The sequence below is a fragment of the Triturus cristatus genome, chromosome 1_2 (assembly GCF_964204655.1).
Source record: "Triturus cristatus chromosome 1_2, aTriCri1.1, whole genome shotgun sequence".
Taxonomy (NCBI): domain Eukaryota; kingdom Metazoa; phylum Chordata; class Amphibia; order Caudata; family Salamandridae; genus Triturus; species Triturus cristatus.
The window spans coordinates 81,717,031-81,736,709 of record NC_140580.1 but is presented as its reverse complement, the minus strand read 5'-3'; the positions used below and the strand labels follow the sequence as shown (position 1 = coordinate 81,736,709).

General features: G+C 42.7%; 1 protein-coding gene across 4 annotated transcripts in view; it reads left to right on the top strand.

Annotated features, from left to right (window-relative positions):
- The window catches only part of LOC146866843 (scavenger receptor cysteine-rich domain-containing protein DMBT1-like), a 289,789-nt gene that overhangs the window by 229,899 nt on the left and 40,211 nt on the right, over positions 1-19,679 (top strand). For all 4 annotated transcript variants that reach the window (XM_085602354.1, XM_085602333.1, XM_085602344.1 and 1 more), the window contains one exon: positions 2,304-2,621. In XM_085602354.1, the coding sequence (XP_085458480.1) occupies positions 2,304-2,621 (318 nt within the window). The remainder of the gene's footprint in view (positions 1-2,303; positions 2,622-19,679) is intronic.

Sequence of the window (19,679 nt, the reverse complement as noted above, 5' to 3'; positions counted from 1 at the left end):
GGAACGCTCATGCTCCACCCAGGGAAGGCCTTACCAATGCAAGCTAATGCATAGCCACTCAAAGTGGCTTTGCATGTCTTTGTAAATACCAAAATTGGTTTTCTGTTGGAGCTGCACCATAAAAGAGACACAACCCCAATGCAAAACCTAACAGGTTTGCCCCTCACTGTGCAGCTTGTGCTGCGGGCAGTATGGTTTAATCGCATTTTCCAATGAAAAAACATTATTTGTTTTTCATTAGGATTTACACCAAGCTTGGCATGGCAGAAAGCGTTCCTTAAATGGTTTGATGTAAAATCGCTCAGGTGTTTTTGTGACATGTTTAGAAAAAGTGCCAACACTTCCAAACCTGTGCCTTTTAAAATCATGAATATTGATTTGCAATTTCAGTCAATCACATTTTTTTTTTAAATACGATTGGCTGGAGAAGCTCTGAACATTTTATTTCTGCCATTTGAAAATCACAAATCCATTCCACTTCAAGAGTTGTGCGTTGTCGGAAATAAAATTGCCTAGCCATGGGAGATTGCCTCAGAGGAATCCGTCCCCAGGAGAATCCTGAGGGGTACCCATAGACATGGAAAAGTCAATTCTGACACCAAGAGAAAAAGTAGAAAGTAGCACACAATTCGCAAATCAAACAGTAATTGTAAATTCATTAGCAGCCACTTTCAATGCCAATTTGACTGGCATCTTGCGAAAGATTTGCATATCGTATATTATTCCTGACTTGGGGGCAGTGTAAATATAAATTCCTCACGCAAGGGGAAACACTTTAAAGAGTGCAGGTACAGGTGGTAGGGACCTAGAAATGAAAAACACAGAGCTGGATGCACCAGGCTAGGTGCTGGACCTGGCCCAGAAATTCACTGAAAAAACTAAGTTAAAAACTATGGGGCATATGTACAAGCCACTATTGCCACGGGAACGTCACTTTTTGCGACGTTACCGTGGCGATAGGGGCCTTGCCTTATGTACAAGGCAAAGTTAAGCCACCTAATGTGGCTTAACTCTGCCTTGTACATATGGCACCCTTTCACGCTATGTTTAGCATGACAGGGGCGTGCAGTGGGTGTTGTGGTGGGCATTCCACGCAACACCCATTGTATTTGACGCTTCCTCCTATGTACAAGGGTGGCGTAAATAGGAAGCAGCGCCAAATTTAAGACTAGGAAAACCCTGGTCTTAACGTGGGGAAACGAAGAGAAATGCATTATTTCTCCTCGTTTTTGCTTTTTCCATGTGTGCTGCCTTATGCAGCACACATGGAAAAAGCAAAATGCCCTGGTTTGTTTATGTACAGGAAGGTGTCCCTTCCTATACACAAACAAACCTTTTTAACAATGCCCTGTTGTAACTTTCATGTGTGCTGCATGAAGCAGCACACATGAAAGTTTCAAAATGGCATTTTAGGTTTGTTTATGTGCAGGAAGGGACACCTTCCTACACATAATCAATCCTCCCCTGCACGCAGATTCCCTTGCACTCTGGTGCAAGGGTGCCTGCGTTGGCGCTAAGTTGTGAAACTTAGCGCCATCGCAGGGGGAAACACAAGGCTGCACCACATCCTTGTAAATATGGTGCAGCCTTGTGTTCCTGAAGAGGGGCGGAGCATGTCGTTAAGCCCAGGAGGTTAATGACACGCTCCGTCACTTCATCGTACATATGGCCCAAAGTCATGATAATGGCTGAAACACAGTAAACCACTGACATTCTCCAGTTCTGGTATGTATGTGACTCACACAATGCACACCACTTTCATCACACTCACCATGCACAAATCACCGAATCCCAAATGGCACTAGAAAAAAAGGTTTTCACGCAAGAGATAAATATGGCAGGCTTGTGAGTTTTGTCTTTGTTTTGTGCATTACACACTATAGCTGGTCAAGTTCTGTGGTTTTCCACGTTTGGCTCAGAACCAGAACTCTGTTTTTAACAAAAATAATTCAGTGTATACACACATTTATGTATGAGTGTTTGTTTCTGTGTGTGTGCAAATTCTTCACAATTTAGGTGATCCAATGTCTGCTCCTTCTCAGAAACATTTCTAGAGGTACCATTGTCATTCTGACTATACTGTTTATTTTGTATTTTACTGAGAGGTATTTACCATGTGCTTGCCTTTCTTCCAATAGCTGCAGCAAGTGAATACATGACTGTGTTGTTATTTTCGTACCTTCACATTTAAGTTCTTAAATGTTCAATGTGTCGCATACATTTGTTAGTCCCTCAATAGTCAGTGTTGTTTTCTGAAGAGGTTAAGATCTTAAAAAGTTGTATTTTGTTTCTATTTGTTTCAGTTAATTTCCCAATTCGACTTGTAAATGGCACAAACAGATGTGAGGGTCGTATTGAGGCCTTTTATGGCTCCCACTGGGGGACAGTATGTGATGACAACTGGGGCCTTGAAGATGCCAACGTGGTTTGCAGAGAACTGAATTGTGGATCAGCAGTGTCTGCTCCAGGGTTAGCCTTCTATGGTCAGGGCAACGGGCCTATCTTCCTAGATGATGTCAACTGTGTGGGGTCCGAATATGCGCTGTGGAAGTGTCCTCACAACGGAATTGATGTGCACAACTGTGCCCATAGTGAAGATGCCAGCGTCGTATGCTCAAGAGGTTAGTGCAACTCCCACCTGAAAGAGCAGCGCCAGTCTGAAAATCGAAGCATTTGGAACACCTTTGTGTTTTCAAGCATGAAACTAATAATGTATTCATGTGTTCTAAAACGTTCCAATGAAGAGCAGTTTGATTCATTTTACAAACTTGCAAGTAATTCTTTTACACATATTTTCAGGATTAAGAGCTCCTGGGGTTATGTAACTAAAGGCTTAATTCTAAAATGTTCAGGACTCTTGCATTTGTATTTCTACACTTTGCAGCATGGATACCTTGGGGCAGATTTATGTTCGACTTGCGCCACTTTTATGCCGCCGTTGCGTCACTTTTGTGACGCAGCGGCGGCGTAAACCCTGCGCCACGTTGCGCCCTATTTACATCGTGACGCATCTATGGAGATGCATCACGGTGTAAAGCCCTGCGCCACATTAAACCTGCGTCAGGTTTAATGTATGCAGGGTGGGCGTTCCATCGGAAAAAGCCTCGGAAAAGTGACGCAGTGAAATCTACATGATTTTAATCAGTCACTTTTCCGACGCTGCTGCGTCAAAACCTTGCGCCTGCTTGAAGCAGGCGTAAGGCATGACGCAGCTTGTTAGGTATGGGCAGCCCCTTAACATTGCTGGAGTTGCGTCGTGCTTGCGACACGACTCCAGCAATGTGCCGCCCTTACGCCATCAGATGCGTCACGCATCTGTTTATCCTTGCGCCACGATGCGCTGCATTGTAAATGCGGCACATCTGTGGTGGCGCAAGGGTAAACTTGTGTGACGCATCTTTCCTGGCGCATCCCTGCTGATTTGCAGGGATGCGCCAGGAAACATAAATCTGCCCCCTTGTGTATCAGTACATCCGAGATATGGGAATATCAGTCATTACAGGCTCTGTGTCATCCATACCAAAGCTTCATTCAGTTTCTTGTGAATTAAGGTAGTCCCTTCCAATAAATCTCCTTCCTCCCCACACCTCCTCCTGTTTTGGTTTGTGTCCTCTCCATTCCAGTGCCGTAAAAAGAGTTGCAGGAGCGCCTTCCGTCTTGAGCTTGGGCCCCCCTGACGAATGCTAAACACTTGGTAGACAAGGAGTGTTTTCAGACTCTACTATTTTGATTATGTCCATTACAGCAGTCATGTTTTTCTGTAAAATTCTAAGCATGCATTAGAGTGTACTTTTTTCACATCACTATCAATATGCGAACAAAGATCCTCACAATTCTTGCCTTTGGCCTCATCATTAAGCATATATGCAGTAAACGGTTGCCACATGGATAATATAGCATTCACGGCCTCTAAGACTGAGAACCTCTGACTAAATGACACAGTTGGGATGACTCTTTCTTTCATGCCACACAACCCACAAAATGAGAAAAATTAGCATTTGAGTTCCTGTGCCTAATGAAATAGTCCACCAGAATGGACAACGAAGTCAATAGTGTTCTTCATTAACTCTGACAATTGTAAAGATGCTTTCAGCATACCATCTAGCAAGTGCCAAGGATCTCATACAGGGAAGCACTTCAGCTCAGGTATCGATTTTGACAGGTCATCATACAACTTTTTCTTATACGTAGCTGAATTATTGCAAATACAAACAATATCACTCCAATCTTTGTTGAACTTGGTAAGAAGTTTTTGCAGCAGCATTGCAAGTGACAATGCGTTCCATGCTTTCGAAAAGTCTGGTGGCATGTTTTCACCACTATCCCAGATGCTTGCTGACAGCACTCTTTTCACATATACCTGTCACTACACCTTGAGTTGAATGTTTAAAGCCTGGGGTGTTTGGCAGCTCTCCTACTATTAATACTGACTTGCTAGAAAGGGAAGCTGATGTATCAAAGGGTTTCACCCATTATCTGTCCGTGTGTAAATGTGACGGTAGATATTGGGAAAGACTCTTATGAAATCAGCCATTTTACCTATCAGTGAAAGAATCAAATGTAGCCAAAATATAAAATGTGATTTTGATATTTTCTGATTCTCTTTAGTTTATATAATAATTAAATAAGCCCTTAAACATGTTTCTAAACCCTGCATCATTAGACCAAAGACCACAAAACTGAAAAAAGCACAAGGAAGTAGAAACAATATTTCAGTGAGAGCCCTAACAACAAAACTCAGCCAGAATAATGTTAGCCCAGCTTTCTTGCTGCTATCTTGTATTACAAAGTTACATTGTATTTGCCTCTTCAGGAAGAAACAAAATGACTCTTTCACTCTCCTTTTCTTTTCTTTGAATCGCATTTAGTTTGTGGTTGTGCAGATTTTTTTTTAATGCTTATATGTTTACACTGGTGAAGGTCATCCGGCCTATCCTCCCTTCTAAACAGGTGGGAGAAGGCCTCTATGTAACAGAAAAGGCATGCGATAATGAGCAAGTTTCAGCATTGGAGAAACGAAACTTACCAAGGACCATTTCTCGTAAATGAGCATGTAACAGTTTTGATTTAAAGAGAAAATGGTGTCTTGGAGAGCTAAAATGGTGGCACAAATGTCAGCCTAACTAACGCAACATCTGTATTTACTAAATGCGTCTACACACAATATACAGATATAATGTATTAGCCATATAAATGCTAACATAATATTGGGTAAAGCACGAATAAGATGACAATGTTATGTTTCAATTCTATCAGACCCTCCTTTTAGCATTTTATGCTAATACAGATAGCTTTTATTCTTGCTATCAGGTAAGGGTTTTTACAATTCTAACAGAGGACAGGAAAATACAGCTATATAGACGATAATATATCAGGTACGAAGATGTTTATAGACAGAGCCAACTTAACCGTAAATATGACACTAATCATTAGCAGTACAAGTAACATCAGAAAAAGAACCTGCAAGGGAAGTGGTTAAACCAAAAACTCCCTCATCCAGCTGCATGATGGTATCAAGCTCTTTTTGAAGCATTATACTGGCATTTGTATCATGAATCGAAATTCTTTTGGGAGCAAGATAAGTAGTACAATAGGTGCAACATAAGGTAAGACACTGAATCAAAACAGCAACAAAATAAAAGGACAATTAAATATATCACCTTTTCTAGAATCCAACCCCAACCACCAAACAAAGACCAGCTCCAGTTTCCGCTCTCCATTCCCTTAAAATTTTCCAAAATATCTAAAATATGTTGTGTAATATTCTTTTCCATATTAGTGATGCTGACCACACACTGCTCCCCTAATATTGCGCATGCATCACCGTTTTTGGCTAAAATAAAATCGACTGCATATCTCGTTTGTTCAAAGTATATGCGCATGCTTTCCAACTGAGTCATGGTGTCCCGTAAAGCTGCCACTGTGGAGTAGATGAAATTTGCAACATACACCCAAAATGCTCTCTAGCTCATTCACCCCTGGCCATGGCGGTACCGCCAAATGTAATAATAGAGGAAAGGATATATCCAAAGGTGATACCATTACTATAATTATTAACTTCCAAATCGGTAACTCCCTCGCAGAATTCCTTGGTCAATGTTCTTTTTATCCATCATAAATTTGGTCTACTATACCTACAAGGTACCCCAAGAGGCAGCACCATTCCCAAAGCTACGTCCTCTGTACCGTTGTACATATTAGATTGCGTACCATTTTATGAGAAATAGAAACCTGGATGTGTATAGAGCAGACCTTGATAATCTAATGGAGCATATCTAGTATCCATCCCTTTCATACTGGGATTATCCTTTCTTCCTAAACCCAGTACATTTTTATACACTACTTCTCCAGAACAATTGAGATACAAATAAGCATCAGTACTATTAATTTCAGGGCAACACGCAGAATAAAATCCTGCCTCTTGAGTAACAGTCAGATCTTGATAGTGCCAACCTGTCAGGGAAATATTCCTTTTACCAAGGTACAAATCACCACAATACATTTTGGGCATGCATCGAGGGTACCCTGTTCCCCTCGGCTTTCTGTAATGTAAGCAAGGTCCAGGATATCTCAAGCCGAATTCACCTTTTACCTCTTCAAATTGGGGAGGACAAACATATGTGTAATTCACCAATGACAAGAGGTAGGTGGTCCACAAACCTGTAACAGAATCAGTGGGATAACAAGCTGTGTTATCCCTAAAGAATTTTCGATGTGTGTCTAAGAAGACATTGTTATACGTGGCTCTTTTGCTACGATCTGAGGGAACCGCCTGATATAGAACACATGATGAGGTACCTTCAGAGCACACCAATATCCAGAACAGTCCCCCTCCCACCAATAGGAACAACAATGCAACTACAACCCAAAATGTTTTCTTCCTGACCAACCATTCAAAACTAATCTGCCCCGGGCGCGGGGCAACAAGAAACTGTTGATCTTCTGCAATAGGGCGACCAAACAGATACATGTTTACTACACTTTCACAAATCAAATCACCAGAGAAAGAGACATCATATGATGGAGCCAATGATGTAAAGGACACAAAAAACAAAAAGAAAAAAAGTCAAAAAAAGAATCAGGGTCCGTTTCAAGCCTCCCCGGCAGGCTTCCATTGTCCAATCCTCGGTGGTGCTACTAAGCATGCCGTTGTGGAGCCACACTGTTGTAGCCCATCTGTAAATGTGCAATGTTCTCAGGATAGGGCACTCTCCCTCCTTGGAAAATACTAGGGGTGGGCGGAATTTGCGAAAGTGACTTTCGCAAATTATCGCGAAAATGTTACAAATCTCCGCAAACACGCGGAAATATCGCGTAGATGCGGACGTTTTTTTCCCGCCCGTTCGCGGTATTTTCTACATGGTCGCGGCTCGCCATCTTACCCATGCGGTTGCTTGCGGGCGTGGCCATCTTGTTTTCACTCTTCTCGCGGTGCATGATCGCGAGAAGAAAGACGTGATCGCGCGACCAATGACATTACTGCGGCCGCGAACTGTCGCTAGACAGGCCAAATGGCTACCAACAATCCAACATCTTCGGGAAAACTTGTCGGCGAACGCGGGGATTCAGGTAAAGTGATCGCGCGCGCGCGAAAATTTATAATTTTACAGCACGAGCAAGAAACAAATTATCGCTAAGCTGCGGAATGCGGAAATTTTGACATTTTCGCGCTCTCCGCGGAACGCGAAAATGTCAAATTATCGCAATTTCCGCGAGCGGAACGGAAATTTAGCCCAGGCCTAGAAAATACCCTCAGCTTATCCTGTCCTGCGTCACATGCAGTAAACCAAATCTTCCACTCCCTAGTCTAATGGGAAAATGCAGAAACAATTAGACATTGGCACTAATCTTATCTAATGAAGTCCATCGCTAACTATACTCACTTCTATTTTGGTGCACTACCCTTCCTTCAAGGACGCAAACTGTACCTTTCTCCTCCAGGCACTGTCTTATCTCAGGGAAGAATCTGAAATTAAGGGGGTACCGGGGACTGAAACTCAGGTTCCTGCAGATCAAATGCAGTGGAAACCTGAGCAGCCTTAATCTCTGGGAGAACTGCTGCATTCAAAACAGCATCATTTTCTTCCTCTGTCTGCGTCCAAACTAGTTGGGCATCGGAGAACGGAAGGAATCTTGGGACTTTCTCGGTCTCGTGGTCTCCAATGCAGTCATGCACCCAGGCATCATAGCGAAGGGGTTGCGTCACCCGTCTGCAGTGGGAAGCGTGGATCCAGTGCTTCCGGCCTTCCACCCTTACCACTCTCCTCGTTGTGATGAGAACCAGAAAAGGTCCCTTCCATCTAGGCTCCAAACTGTCTCGTCTCCGGAAACTCTTCACAAGAATATAGACCCCGGGCTGAATGATGTGCCCGGGTCCCTCAGGTGCTGCAGGTAACACCTTGTGTATCTGTTGGTGAATAGAACGCAAGCGTTTAGTGAGTTTATACAAATAATCAACCAATAAAGGATAATCTATCTGAGAAAACGTCTTCGGTCTAGGGACACCCCACAAATTGGCTGGACGACCAAAGATCACCATGTAGGGCGATAATCCTGTTATAGAATGGGCTGTCATTCTGGTGGACAACAGGGCAAAGGGTAAGGTGTTGTGATGGTTTAGGGGTTCTAGCGTGCGTTGCTAAGTTAGCATTAGTTTGTGCTTTGCATCACCGCCATCTTGCCACTTATGCACACCACACTACATGCCTTGGTTCCCGTAAACACTTCTGCTCGTGCTGCTTCACATGGGAACTGTCTGCCTTTCACTATTTCTGTTGTGCTCTGAATTCTCGTCTGTACATTGTGTTCAAGGCCAGAAAACAACTTTACTGGTTAATCGGCTTCGGTCCGTCCCACACACATATAGACATAACATAGAACACAGCTGCGCTACTGACTTTTCGGGTGCCTTTAATATTGCACGGGATGCAAGTCAACGGGACTTGGAGAAAAACCTTTCCAGAGGAAGAGCTGTGCTTGTCCGGAGATGTAAGTCCTATCATCTAAGACTTGAGGTAGGGGGTTCCGCTGTCCAAGCCCAGAGGTCTTCCACTGATATAATAAACATAGCTTTTAGCACGGAGAGGGTGGTAAAGCGCTATAAGGCTTCATCCACTGTCATTATAATATGCTGTCCCTGTTCATATTATACGGAATTGTAACCATGCTGATTATATTATTTTTATGCATTTCTTTGCTAATGTTAGCACATGTACTGCATTACAGAGCATGTTAGTTGAAATAAACATTTTAAACTATACAGTGGTTACTCACATTGTGAACAGGTATGTCTTGTTCCCACTGATTCTGAGAGGCCCTGAGTCACATGTTCTAGGATATCCAATCATTGGTAGCTTCGCTGTAGTTCGGAGAACGAAAGGGATACTATAGCTAGCCGGATAGGGGTTCTGTGCACTGAGGCATGTTTTTGGTACACCACGATACACCAAAGTCCTGGTTTCCTGTGCATTGTTCTGTGTATGTGCAGAATCCCTGCAACATGGCGCACCTAACGTTTGGTCTGGTACTTATTTAAGAGGCACTTTAGTAGTTCTCTGTACTTGTTCACAATCCCCTCGCCTCTGTTTCTGGAAAACATTAGTGATGGTTTACCTACCTATATTGTCGCTTTTATAGGTGATTCAAGCTTGAGATTTACAAAAAGGTATTGTTCGTATTTTGGATTATGACCCAACATTATCTTGCCGCTTTTTTCCTTGGTGTTTTCTTTTCACGTTTCTATATGGTTGAGGTTGACATCACGGCGCATAACCGCGTGGCAATTCGGCATCATTTGCAATGAAGTGGGGTGCCGGATGCTGGTGTCAATCTGATCCTTGTGGTCCAATTCGACCCAGTATACACTTATGAGGTGTTTTATTCCTGGGTGACGTTTCTGGCAGTAGAAGGTGCAGATAATTTGTGGCATAAATACAGCCATACCGCCCTTCCTGCTGTGTATCGGCCATATAGAACTCTGGAAGTTCCGTTGACGTCACGGCAGCATCGCATTTGGTTTCATGGCACCCTTCCCGTACCCCTGTCACCTGTCATGTTGGGCCCCTTATCAATCAATGGGGCCACTTGGCCTGTGTTGGCAGGTTATGCGCTGCATTCACGGTATTTGACGTGCGATGTGGCGGCTCTCCGTCTCATGCACACTACACTAATCCGTGTGTATAGAGCAGTGGTTCAATATGTAAACTGCAACGTCCAGGTGGGAGCACCTGGAGTTGCACAGCAACCAGCTGGTACTGGCGGTGTTACTATTAGCCCCGTAATGGTTAATTCGGTTATGGGCAAGCCTCCCCCAAATAAGGAAGATTTAACTTATTGGCTTGCTGAGAAATTTGACCAGCCGGAAGCGGTGTTTCCACATACCACGCCGGTGGAGAAGCACCGAAGTTTGATAATTAGGCTGCAGAAAGCATTAGTACCCGAAGTCACTTATTGTGAGAGTTGGGGTAAAATATTTGCGGCAGTTTATGCAAAGTGTTTTGGCATACCATCAGTGACGGTACTCCCCTCTGTAATAAAACGTGTTCAAGATGAGCACGGACCAGAGGCGGCAGTTGAATTGGGGATGAGGTTAGTTGGAGCGTATGACGTGGTTGCTGATCTAATCCTTGCTAAGGTTAAGGGTGATGCAGTCTACTTTCAGGTGTCTAATGCTTTGGCGCTTGTTCCAGATGTAGACAAGCCCCGCGAATTACCTAAGATTATAGCCGAGGGTTATAAAACGGTTGGGCATAATAGTTTGGGTATTAAGCCTTTTGCTAAGGTACCTGCACCACCGCAGGCTCAATGGCCGTCTCAAACTGATCAAGGAGGCTGTCCACAATTCCCTAAAAAAAATTGAAAGAATAATAAACAGGGGAAAACACAACAAAACCAAGGGGGACAGTCATCGTCCCCTACACCTTCGATTCCAGAACGCACTTATGAACTGCATAACCGCGCGAGAATTAAATCTCCTGATCGATTTCAGGTTCCTGATACGCGTTCTCCTCGTTCTTCACAGGAAGCATCGGGCTCATATGCTGTTGGAGGTGATCGCCAGGATCATGGAAGAGGTCTTGGTACCTCGCAGGGACGTGAGCAGCCACGGGCAAGGGACGGAAAGGGGTAAACAAGAGGACTTTCCTCGTCAGTGCCCTCTGTTCCAAAAGAAGAAAGTGGGCGCTTTAACTGCGAGGTATGCCACAGACGGTGAGGACCCAGCTCTGGAATCTTACATGGACAGTAAAGCTGCTAGACAGCGCAGCGGCGGTCACAGTAGCGCGGCAAGCACTGCGTCGATTTCTGGAGGTGACAGCAACTAAGACTTTCATCATAGTTGAAACTGCTGACACCCGAGTGGCTCCCCCTGACAGACTATATGAAATTAGTATTCTCATAGAAGGTGACATAAAACGCATTATCAAAGGGGTCTTTTGGGAAAATCTGACTTTTACGTATGACATCCTGTTAGCGGAGGCAGACTGGCTCCCGCCTATTGTTCTGGCAGCTCCGAGAGGGGAGGAGGTAATCCTCCCTAGTTTTTCACACAGTGTCTCGAAAGAGCATGCACAACATTTTGCAGAACAATGGGCTTCAGTGCTTGCGCCGGCTTTATACCATACTCATGTGGGTTGGGATAAAGCATCTCCCATCACGAGATTCCGTTGCAGTCCATGCCACAGGCACAACCCCAATATCCTATCCGTAGGGAAGCAAAGGCTCCTGTTGCGGAAATACTAGACCAATTGGAGTATCAAGGGGTAATTGAGACATGTGTGTCACCGATGAATAACCCTCTTTTTACCGTAACCAAGCCAGATGGGTCGTACCGCATAATTTTGGATTACCGTCATTTGAACTCTCATTGTCGAATGAATGTGGTACAGAATACCCATAGTTCAGCCCTAGTAGACAGTCTACTTCGGAAAAAATATAGGCCGATGCTAGATAAATCCAATGGCTTTTTTAGCCACAATCTGTCCCCCTTGTCAAGTCAGTGGACAGCTTTTACACACGGCGGCAAACAAAACCAATTTAAAAGTTTAGCGATGGGCTATAAAAACAGCCCGGGTGTTTTCGCCGCACGTGTGGTCTCATTGTTAGACACAATCGACCTTGATGCATATTCGTATGTTGATGACATTTATCTCGTTGATGACAAGTTATATCCGCATCTTTGTCGAGTGGACCGCATCATTGTGGAGTTTGCGGACTACGGATACAAATTTAATTTTGCAAAATCACACATTGCTGAATTCGCAGTGTTGTTATTGGGCTACGAGCTCAATAATGAGGGACGCGGATTGGCACCGCACTTCCTGGAGAAGTGTGCACGTTTGCGTCCTCCTACAACCCTGAAAAATGTAACATCTTTGCTGGGTTTCTTGAACTTTGGTCGTACTTACGTACCAGAGTATGCCCAGCGTATCAAGCCTCTCTATGCTTTCACACAACCAACTTTTGCGAAAGCATGCTGGCTTCCGAACATATAAATATACTGCAGTCTCCGCAGTCTGATTTACTTGACTCTAAACTGATCCAACTTTTTCTGGCAAAAACATATCAGGAATACCTTAGCCATTTCAGTATTACAGAGAGTCATACAAGCTGGATTTGATATTTTAGCATTAAAGTCCCCTACTATTAAAACCAAAGGACATTCCTCCAAAACACTGATGTTGCAAAAAAAATGAAAACATAGAGTTAAAGAAATGATCCTTATGCTTAATAGGGGGAATATACAAATTTGCAAGCAAAAAAATTTGACAACTCTCCACTCTCATAAAACATTGCCAGTTTTAAGCAAAGGCAAAGGTTTGTGGGGTGAACAAATACCTTTTGATTCCAATTGATAACATTTTTAAATAGAATAGCAATTCGTCCACTAGCATGGCCTTTTACAGATGGTTTGGTTACACAGGAAAAGCTAAAATAATTCTCATATGAAAAATCAGTACAAACCCATATTTCTTGCAAACATATAATCAAAGGTTTAAGGCGTGTTACAAAATTAATTTTCAAATTGGATTGACCTAGACCTGCCATATTCCAGGATACAAGTTTGCCCTGCGGTTACCTCTGCAAAACTGGATGCTTTGCGGTGTTGTTGGACCCATTCAGTGTGCGGCCTACCCATTTCCACAACAGTTATAACTCTCCTCCGATGCCTCTACCTACAGAAATAGTGATTTCCTTCGGATTAACAGACCCCCTACATATTAGGTCCTGTGGTGTACCCTGAGAATTCAACACTGAACTGCTACGTTTAGACTGTGCAATAGGCCCTACACAGAAGATAGCAATACCTCTTTTCAGGAAATAATCTACATTCTCTAAGATCAACATTACGATAATCTTGGCGCTGGACATAACTCTTAAACTCGGCAAAGTAGTTGAGGAATATATAAATATCTTTGTGGGATGATCCCTCAACAAGCAGGGCTTACCCATTTGGATACCAATTTCTTAAAACCCACCATTTTCCACATTATCAACTTGAAGGTACCTGCGATTTCAACTCTTTTGCCGTTTCCACCAACATTTGACTCAAACCAGAAGTAGTAAGGCTTTTAACTCCCAAAAGAACTGGAGACAGCACATCCAGCACATGCTCAGAATTAGAAACCGATCTTTCTAGCAAGGAAAAAATAGAAAGTAAAACTTTCTCATTCCAGTGGCAGAGTGAGCAAGGGACCCACATCTGGGCATACCCTGTCAACTGGCAGTTCAGGCTGGACTGTTTCCATGAGGCACAGGGTCAAGACTGATTTGCATATAGCTGGGTATGAACTGAGGTGGCGAATTGAACTAAAGCATGGTGATGGATTCAACCCAGATCTGTGACTGGGGGTGAGTGTCTGAAAAGTTTCAGCGCTCCTTCCATCATCTCCTTGTGTTTGCCCTAAGTTGGCAGGGTATGCCCAGAAATGGGTCCCTTGCTCACTTTGCACTGGATTCAAGCTAGCCTGGCTGATGACGGCTGATTAGCCAGAAACCGGTCCCAGGATGCTTGTTTCTGGTCCAGGGAAGACATGGCTTGGCAGTTCGGGCTGGACTGTTCCCATAAGGCACAGAGTCAGACCGATTTGCATATGGCCATGTCTGAACTGGGGTGGCGGAGTGAGCTAAAGAATGATGATGGGGGTGAGAGCTCAACACTCCGTCCATCATCCCCTTTGGTTTTGCCTAATTCAGAAAGTGGCATGTCATCCAATTGGAGGAAAACAATGGCTGTTTGAAAGGAAATTCAGGTCATTGAGAACATCTGAAGGGGAGGATCCTAGTAGTAAGGACGGGCAACAAAATAGCAATGTCCTAACTAAACCATCGATTTGGAACAGGTTCCAGTTGCCTCAATTAATTAGCTTATCAAATCTGTCTCTGTGATGAGCATAATCTTCTGCACATAAGAGTTATTTACACCAAGTGAGCTCTGAACTCTCTGGCAGACATTCTGGGCAAAATATTTCTATGTTTTCAAGACTTTGTTCTGAGTCTGGTAACATTCCGGGATAAATGACGGAGATGGGGACTTCTGCTCTTGGCCTTGTTTGCAGCCATCAGAGATCCTAAATTCTGGATTTTCGGTTTAGGGACGAAGAACCACAGACACAAGAGTTAGACACTCTTGATTGAGTAGACTTCTCTATGAATTTCCCCCAAATTCCCAGGGTGCTGGCAAGATTTTATAGAGAAACCATAGACATGGTAAATGTGCTTCCATTTTGGACCAGAAAAGAAGAGTGATTCTCCCCTCTTTGTCTTCCTAGCGATAGAATAAAAGGTTGGTCTCACAGATATCTCCATCATTTTAAAGTCATATTCTTCCCCATCTAAGCACCTTGGCGCAACTAAAACTGTTGGTTTGGAGATTGAGAGAGAGGGTTTCCTAAACAAGGGTCTCTCCCTCTCTGTTTCCGGTTCCTTAAAGACCTCTTTAAGAAGATCAACAAATAGATCCTAAAATCATCATCGGGCTTCGTTTGATGCCTGGTGTAAAGCTAGATCATTATCTCCTAGCATCAGCTCTTGATGTACTACAATTCTTACAGGATGGTTTTGATAAGGAGCTGTCCATATTCACTCTTAGACTGGCTTTGGCATGGATAAGAGCCTTCAGGTTTCCTTGGTATGATATCTCTTCTTTAAAAACTTTAGTTTCCAAGCTTTTTAAGAGGTTTCACCTTTTACAACCAGGATTTAGACCTCCTTTTCCTGACTGGATATTGGAACTACATGTAGTCTTTTTCTACTTACAAAGGACCCATTTTCAGTCTTTAGTGACTGTTGCTGAGAACGTCCTTACCCTTAAAGTAGTTTTCCTAACTGCAATAACCACAGCAAGAAGGTTAAAATAACTCTGTGCTCTGGTTTGTCAACATCAATATTTGAGAGTATTCAAGAACCAAATAGACCTTTGCCTAGATCTCAAGTTTCTTCTCAAAGTATACTCCGTTTTTCATGGGAATCAAGAACGAGAGTTCTCTTCTTTAAAGTCAGATTCCACTTATTTGAGTGATTCAATCTACCTTCTAGATGTGATAAAGGCTTTAGGAATTTATCCAGAAAATTGTCAGACTATAGAAAGTCAGATCGTCTCTTTATTAATTTTGGCCTGGTCAGGATGGGAGTGAAACCATTGTCTTCTACCCTTGTATGTTAGATAGATAAGACTGCAATTTCCTCAGCTTATCAGGATGTTGTTAGAGAGATCTCTGGTTCAATTAATTCCCATTTCACTTGGGGGATAGCTGCTTCCTGGGCAGAGTGGGCTGAGGTCTCTATAGCCGATGTGTGTAGGGCTGCTACATGAGCCTCTACTTTCATGTCCCTTGATAGATTGAATGTGGCTCAGGGTTCTGAGTTGTCTTTTGTTTTGGCACTTATTGAGAGATCCTTGTCAGTTTGAGTGACATATTATTTGTTGTTAATTTTTTCGGAAGAGGAAAAGAATGATTGAAGTCAGTTGCATGATCATAGAGCATGAGTAGGAAGGAGATACATTAATATACATTTTTATTTCCTTTCTGGAAAAAAAACTAATTTTCTTCTCAGCTGATTTAAGAGGAAGCTTGTTTAGGCATTCTTCAAGTGCAAGGAACAGTACGAACAAGGGAAAGAAGAGGTAATACATGGATTACTTACCGGTAAACTCAATTACTCTGATTCTTCCTTCCTTATTTCATTACTTACAATTCTCCACACCTCCTTTCTTCCTGCATCAGTCTTCTGCAAAGGACTTGTTACAAACTGAAGGAGATGTGGGATGGGAGGAGGTTTATGGGAGGATGCTCCTTCCTATTGATTAGTAACTGAGGAAAGGATTGAGACAGAGCCTGTAATGGTGACACATAACTTAAGAGTTAGTAATGGGACAAGCAAGGAAGAACCAGTGTAACGAAAATTACCGGTAAGTAATCTGGGTATTGCAAGCTATGGGAGAAACATGCAGAATCACTGACTCCTGAACAAGTGGTACATTTATTCACACAGTCTCAGGCCAGCTTTCAAACACATGTTTCACCTGCATTTTTCAGGTAAATGGCCAGGATAAACAAAAAAGTACCACAGTACTTGTAAATCCCGATTTGGCTGGTAACTTCCATTATTGGCCGAATCTGGAATTATGGCTCCTTTAAACTGAAAGTCTAAGGGGTATATTTACTAAGATTTTACGCCGTGTTTGTATCATAAATGTGATGCAAATCAAAGCGAAATCTTTTTTTACCTCTTTACTTTCCGCTTTTGCCCTGGAAAATCACTTGAAAGTGAAGCAAAGCAATGCATAGTGCTGCTTTGCAATACTTAGCGCCAAGGGGGCATTGCGTGGGTGGTGCATGGTCGTTCCCATGCAACCACCCAAGGTTTGTGATGCAAAACCCTGTTACTTAAAAAAGTAGACAGGATTTTGCTTTAATTTCTCCTTTCTTTTTTGACTTTGCATGTGTGCTTCACTGAACAACACACATACAAAGTGGGAAAAGGTTTAAGTTAGTCCAAGAATAGTATTTTGCACTGGAAGGCGATCCTTCCAGTACAACGCCTATGGTAGACTCACAGAGACACCCTTGTACTATAGTGCAAAGGTCTGTCCATGGTGCATGGCAGCACATTTCTGCATCAGCGCTAGGGAGAGGGGAGGAGAGTGCCATACTCTGCAAATAGGGCACTCCACTGCTCTCTCCTTCTCACGCAGCACAGCATTTGTGGCTGCTGCACTGCACTGCGTAATAATCTAGTAAATCTGTGCCCTCATGTACACACTAGTGATATTATGTCACTATATCTGTCCCCAGTCATCAGGTGATGTGACTTTATGTGCACTCCTTAGTTAATCTATTTGACTATGTGAGGTGAGGTTATGAGACTAGGTGCACACAACCTGATGGTATATGACTTTAGGAAAGCATAGTCATGAGGCTTTGTGTACCTATGAGCACGGAGTGGAGTGCAAACAATAGGGTGTGGCAGTGCACTCACTGTCGCCCAGTGGTGTAGCTTTAAATCCCTCTTTTTAAAGTACACGTCAATGATAAATTGGGCAAAACACTTCTGCTCCCTGCCGCAGTACTGTATGATTATCGCTGGAAGTAAACTGTGACGAGCGGGAGTGTGCTCATGCTGGCTAGGATAAGCAGAGGTAAATAAATACTCTTCGTTAGAAATGGCCTACTCTGAAAGAAATTCACAGAAAAAAAGACATTTCACCAATGTCATTAGACACCAATTTAAGTGCATGTCAGTATTTCCAAAATTCAATCCCTTGACTTGCACATTGTCCCATTCATGTCCAGATGTGCAGCACAGTATAACCAAGTTTCACTCCTTTTACACCAAGACTTGCACAGCAACCTGTAATCTGTGCATGGCACAATGTTGCACTAATGCTTTTATGGTTTATTTCATGCAAATTATCATGTGATCACAGATGTGCTCTATCAGCGTTTTCCAAACTGTGGGTTGCGACCCACTGGTGGGTCAAAAGCCAATTTTTGGTGGGTCAGGAAAGTCAGAGTAACAAATAAATATGCCTTTAAATTCTGTCTTTATCTTGTCACGTTTGGTGTAGCTTCAAAGACAGAGGTCAAATGTCGGGCTAATGATTTTGACAAATTGCTTCTTATTCTTTTAACATGGGGATTGGTGTTTACTGACTGGGAAGTAAGAGGAGTTTTTAAAGTGAATTATGTGACAACCTCGCTTGAGTACAGAGAATGAGAAAGTAAAGGCTGTAGGATGTCATTTTTTTACAGCACACAACTAAATGTAAATACCTGTAAATGAACTGCATACATTCAGCATTGAGGAAGCCAACATTGAGCACATTTTTTTAAAATTCTGAAGTGTGCTGGAAAACAGATTTTAATAGGATAAAAAAAATCAAGACACTTTAATTGATACACAAAAAATAAATGTTCACATAAACCCGATTTCTACACATTATCATTTGTGTACTACATAGGTTTACCAGTAAATCCTTGTCTGAAACTTTTGTGCCCATTTTAATGGAAAATGTGCTGTCTGTAAATGACAATGCTCTACCACACGATGCATTAGTTAAATTTGCAAATCATCCTACATCGTGTCCATTAAAGGTAAGTAGGTTGTGAAAGTTTGTTGATCTAAAAATTGAGTCGTGGTTCTAAAAGTTGCGGAAGCACTGCACTAGATAGATCAGTTGTGCATGTTTTCCTTGTCTCTAAGGTATGGCAACACTATTGGCATTCGATTAGCATGCAATTTGACATTGTTATCTCCTAGCAGAGCTTGTGGTAGTTTGAGATGTTTTACAGATGGTTCAGTAGATTCTGTAACTGTAAAATTCTGATTCGGCTTGTGCCATCAAACGTGTGATTTAGGAAGTCACTCTCCTAGGTGCATATTTCATCTCCATTGAAATGAGTTTGAGTGTTTTTGGTGTCTGGTTGGTGAGATCACATAGATATACCAGATCTGTTAAACATGAACAGAAAGCATGGCCACTGTCAAATGTACATATGTGTGTAAGGATATTTGTAGTAGTTAGTGATTTGGGGTGCAGTTGTGATCAGTTAATTGTACAATTGGGCTGTGTTGGATGTCTATTAGGAGTTCTGGCATTAGTTTAATCGGTTGTAAGTAGGTTTTGGGTGTTTCCAGTTAAATAGTGTTGCTGTAAACACTGAGATAGGGAATATCTGTGCTGTCTGTGCTTGTGTTTTTTAGTTGTGTTTTTTTGTGTGAGCCCTATTTAATGTTCAATTTGTAAATAGATTTGAGATTTATTCAATTAGGAGCATGATGAAACTGAACTCTCTGTCTTGTTTGTGCTGTGTGGAAAGTGCATGTAGGGTCCTTTCTATAATCAGTGGCGTAGCAAGGAGGGGGTGGTCTGCTCCGGGCGACACGAGTTTTGGGGGGAGCCCCCCACTCTTACATGCTGTGGCAAATGCAGGAATCAGCAGCACACCTTTGCCACTCTTGAATTGAGCCACTGCAGGTACCGCCACGGATGGCAAAGTGTCCAGCTACACCACTTCTATAATGTACTGTTCAATTTTATGGAAGCAAATGATATATAGTCAGCTACTTCATGGTTCAGACATCCTTGCGCTCTGAGTACATACATTTGTCGAAGTAGTTGATTTACATCATCAGTGATAGAAGTACACTCGAGAGTTAGATGGTTGGTTGCCTTCACT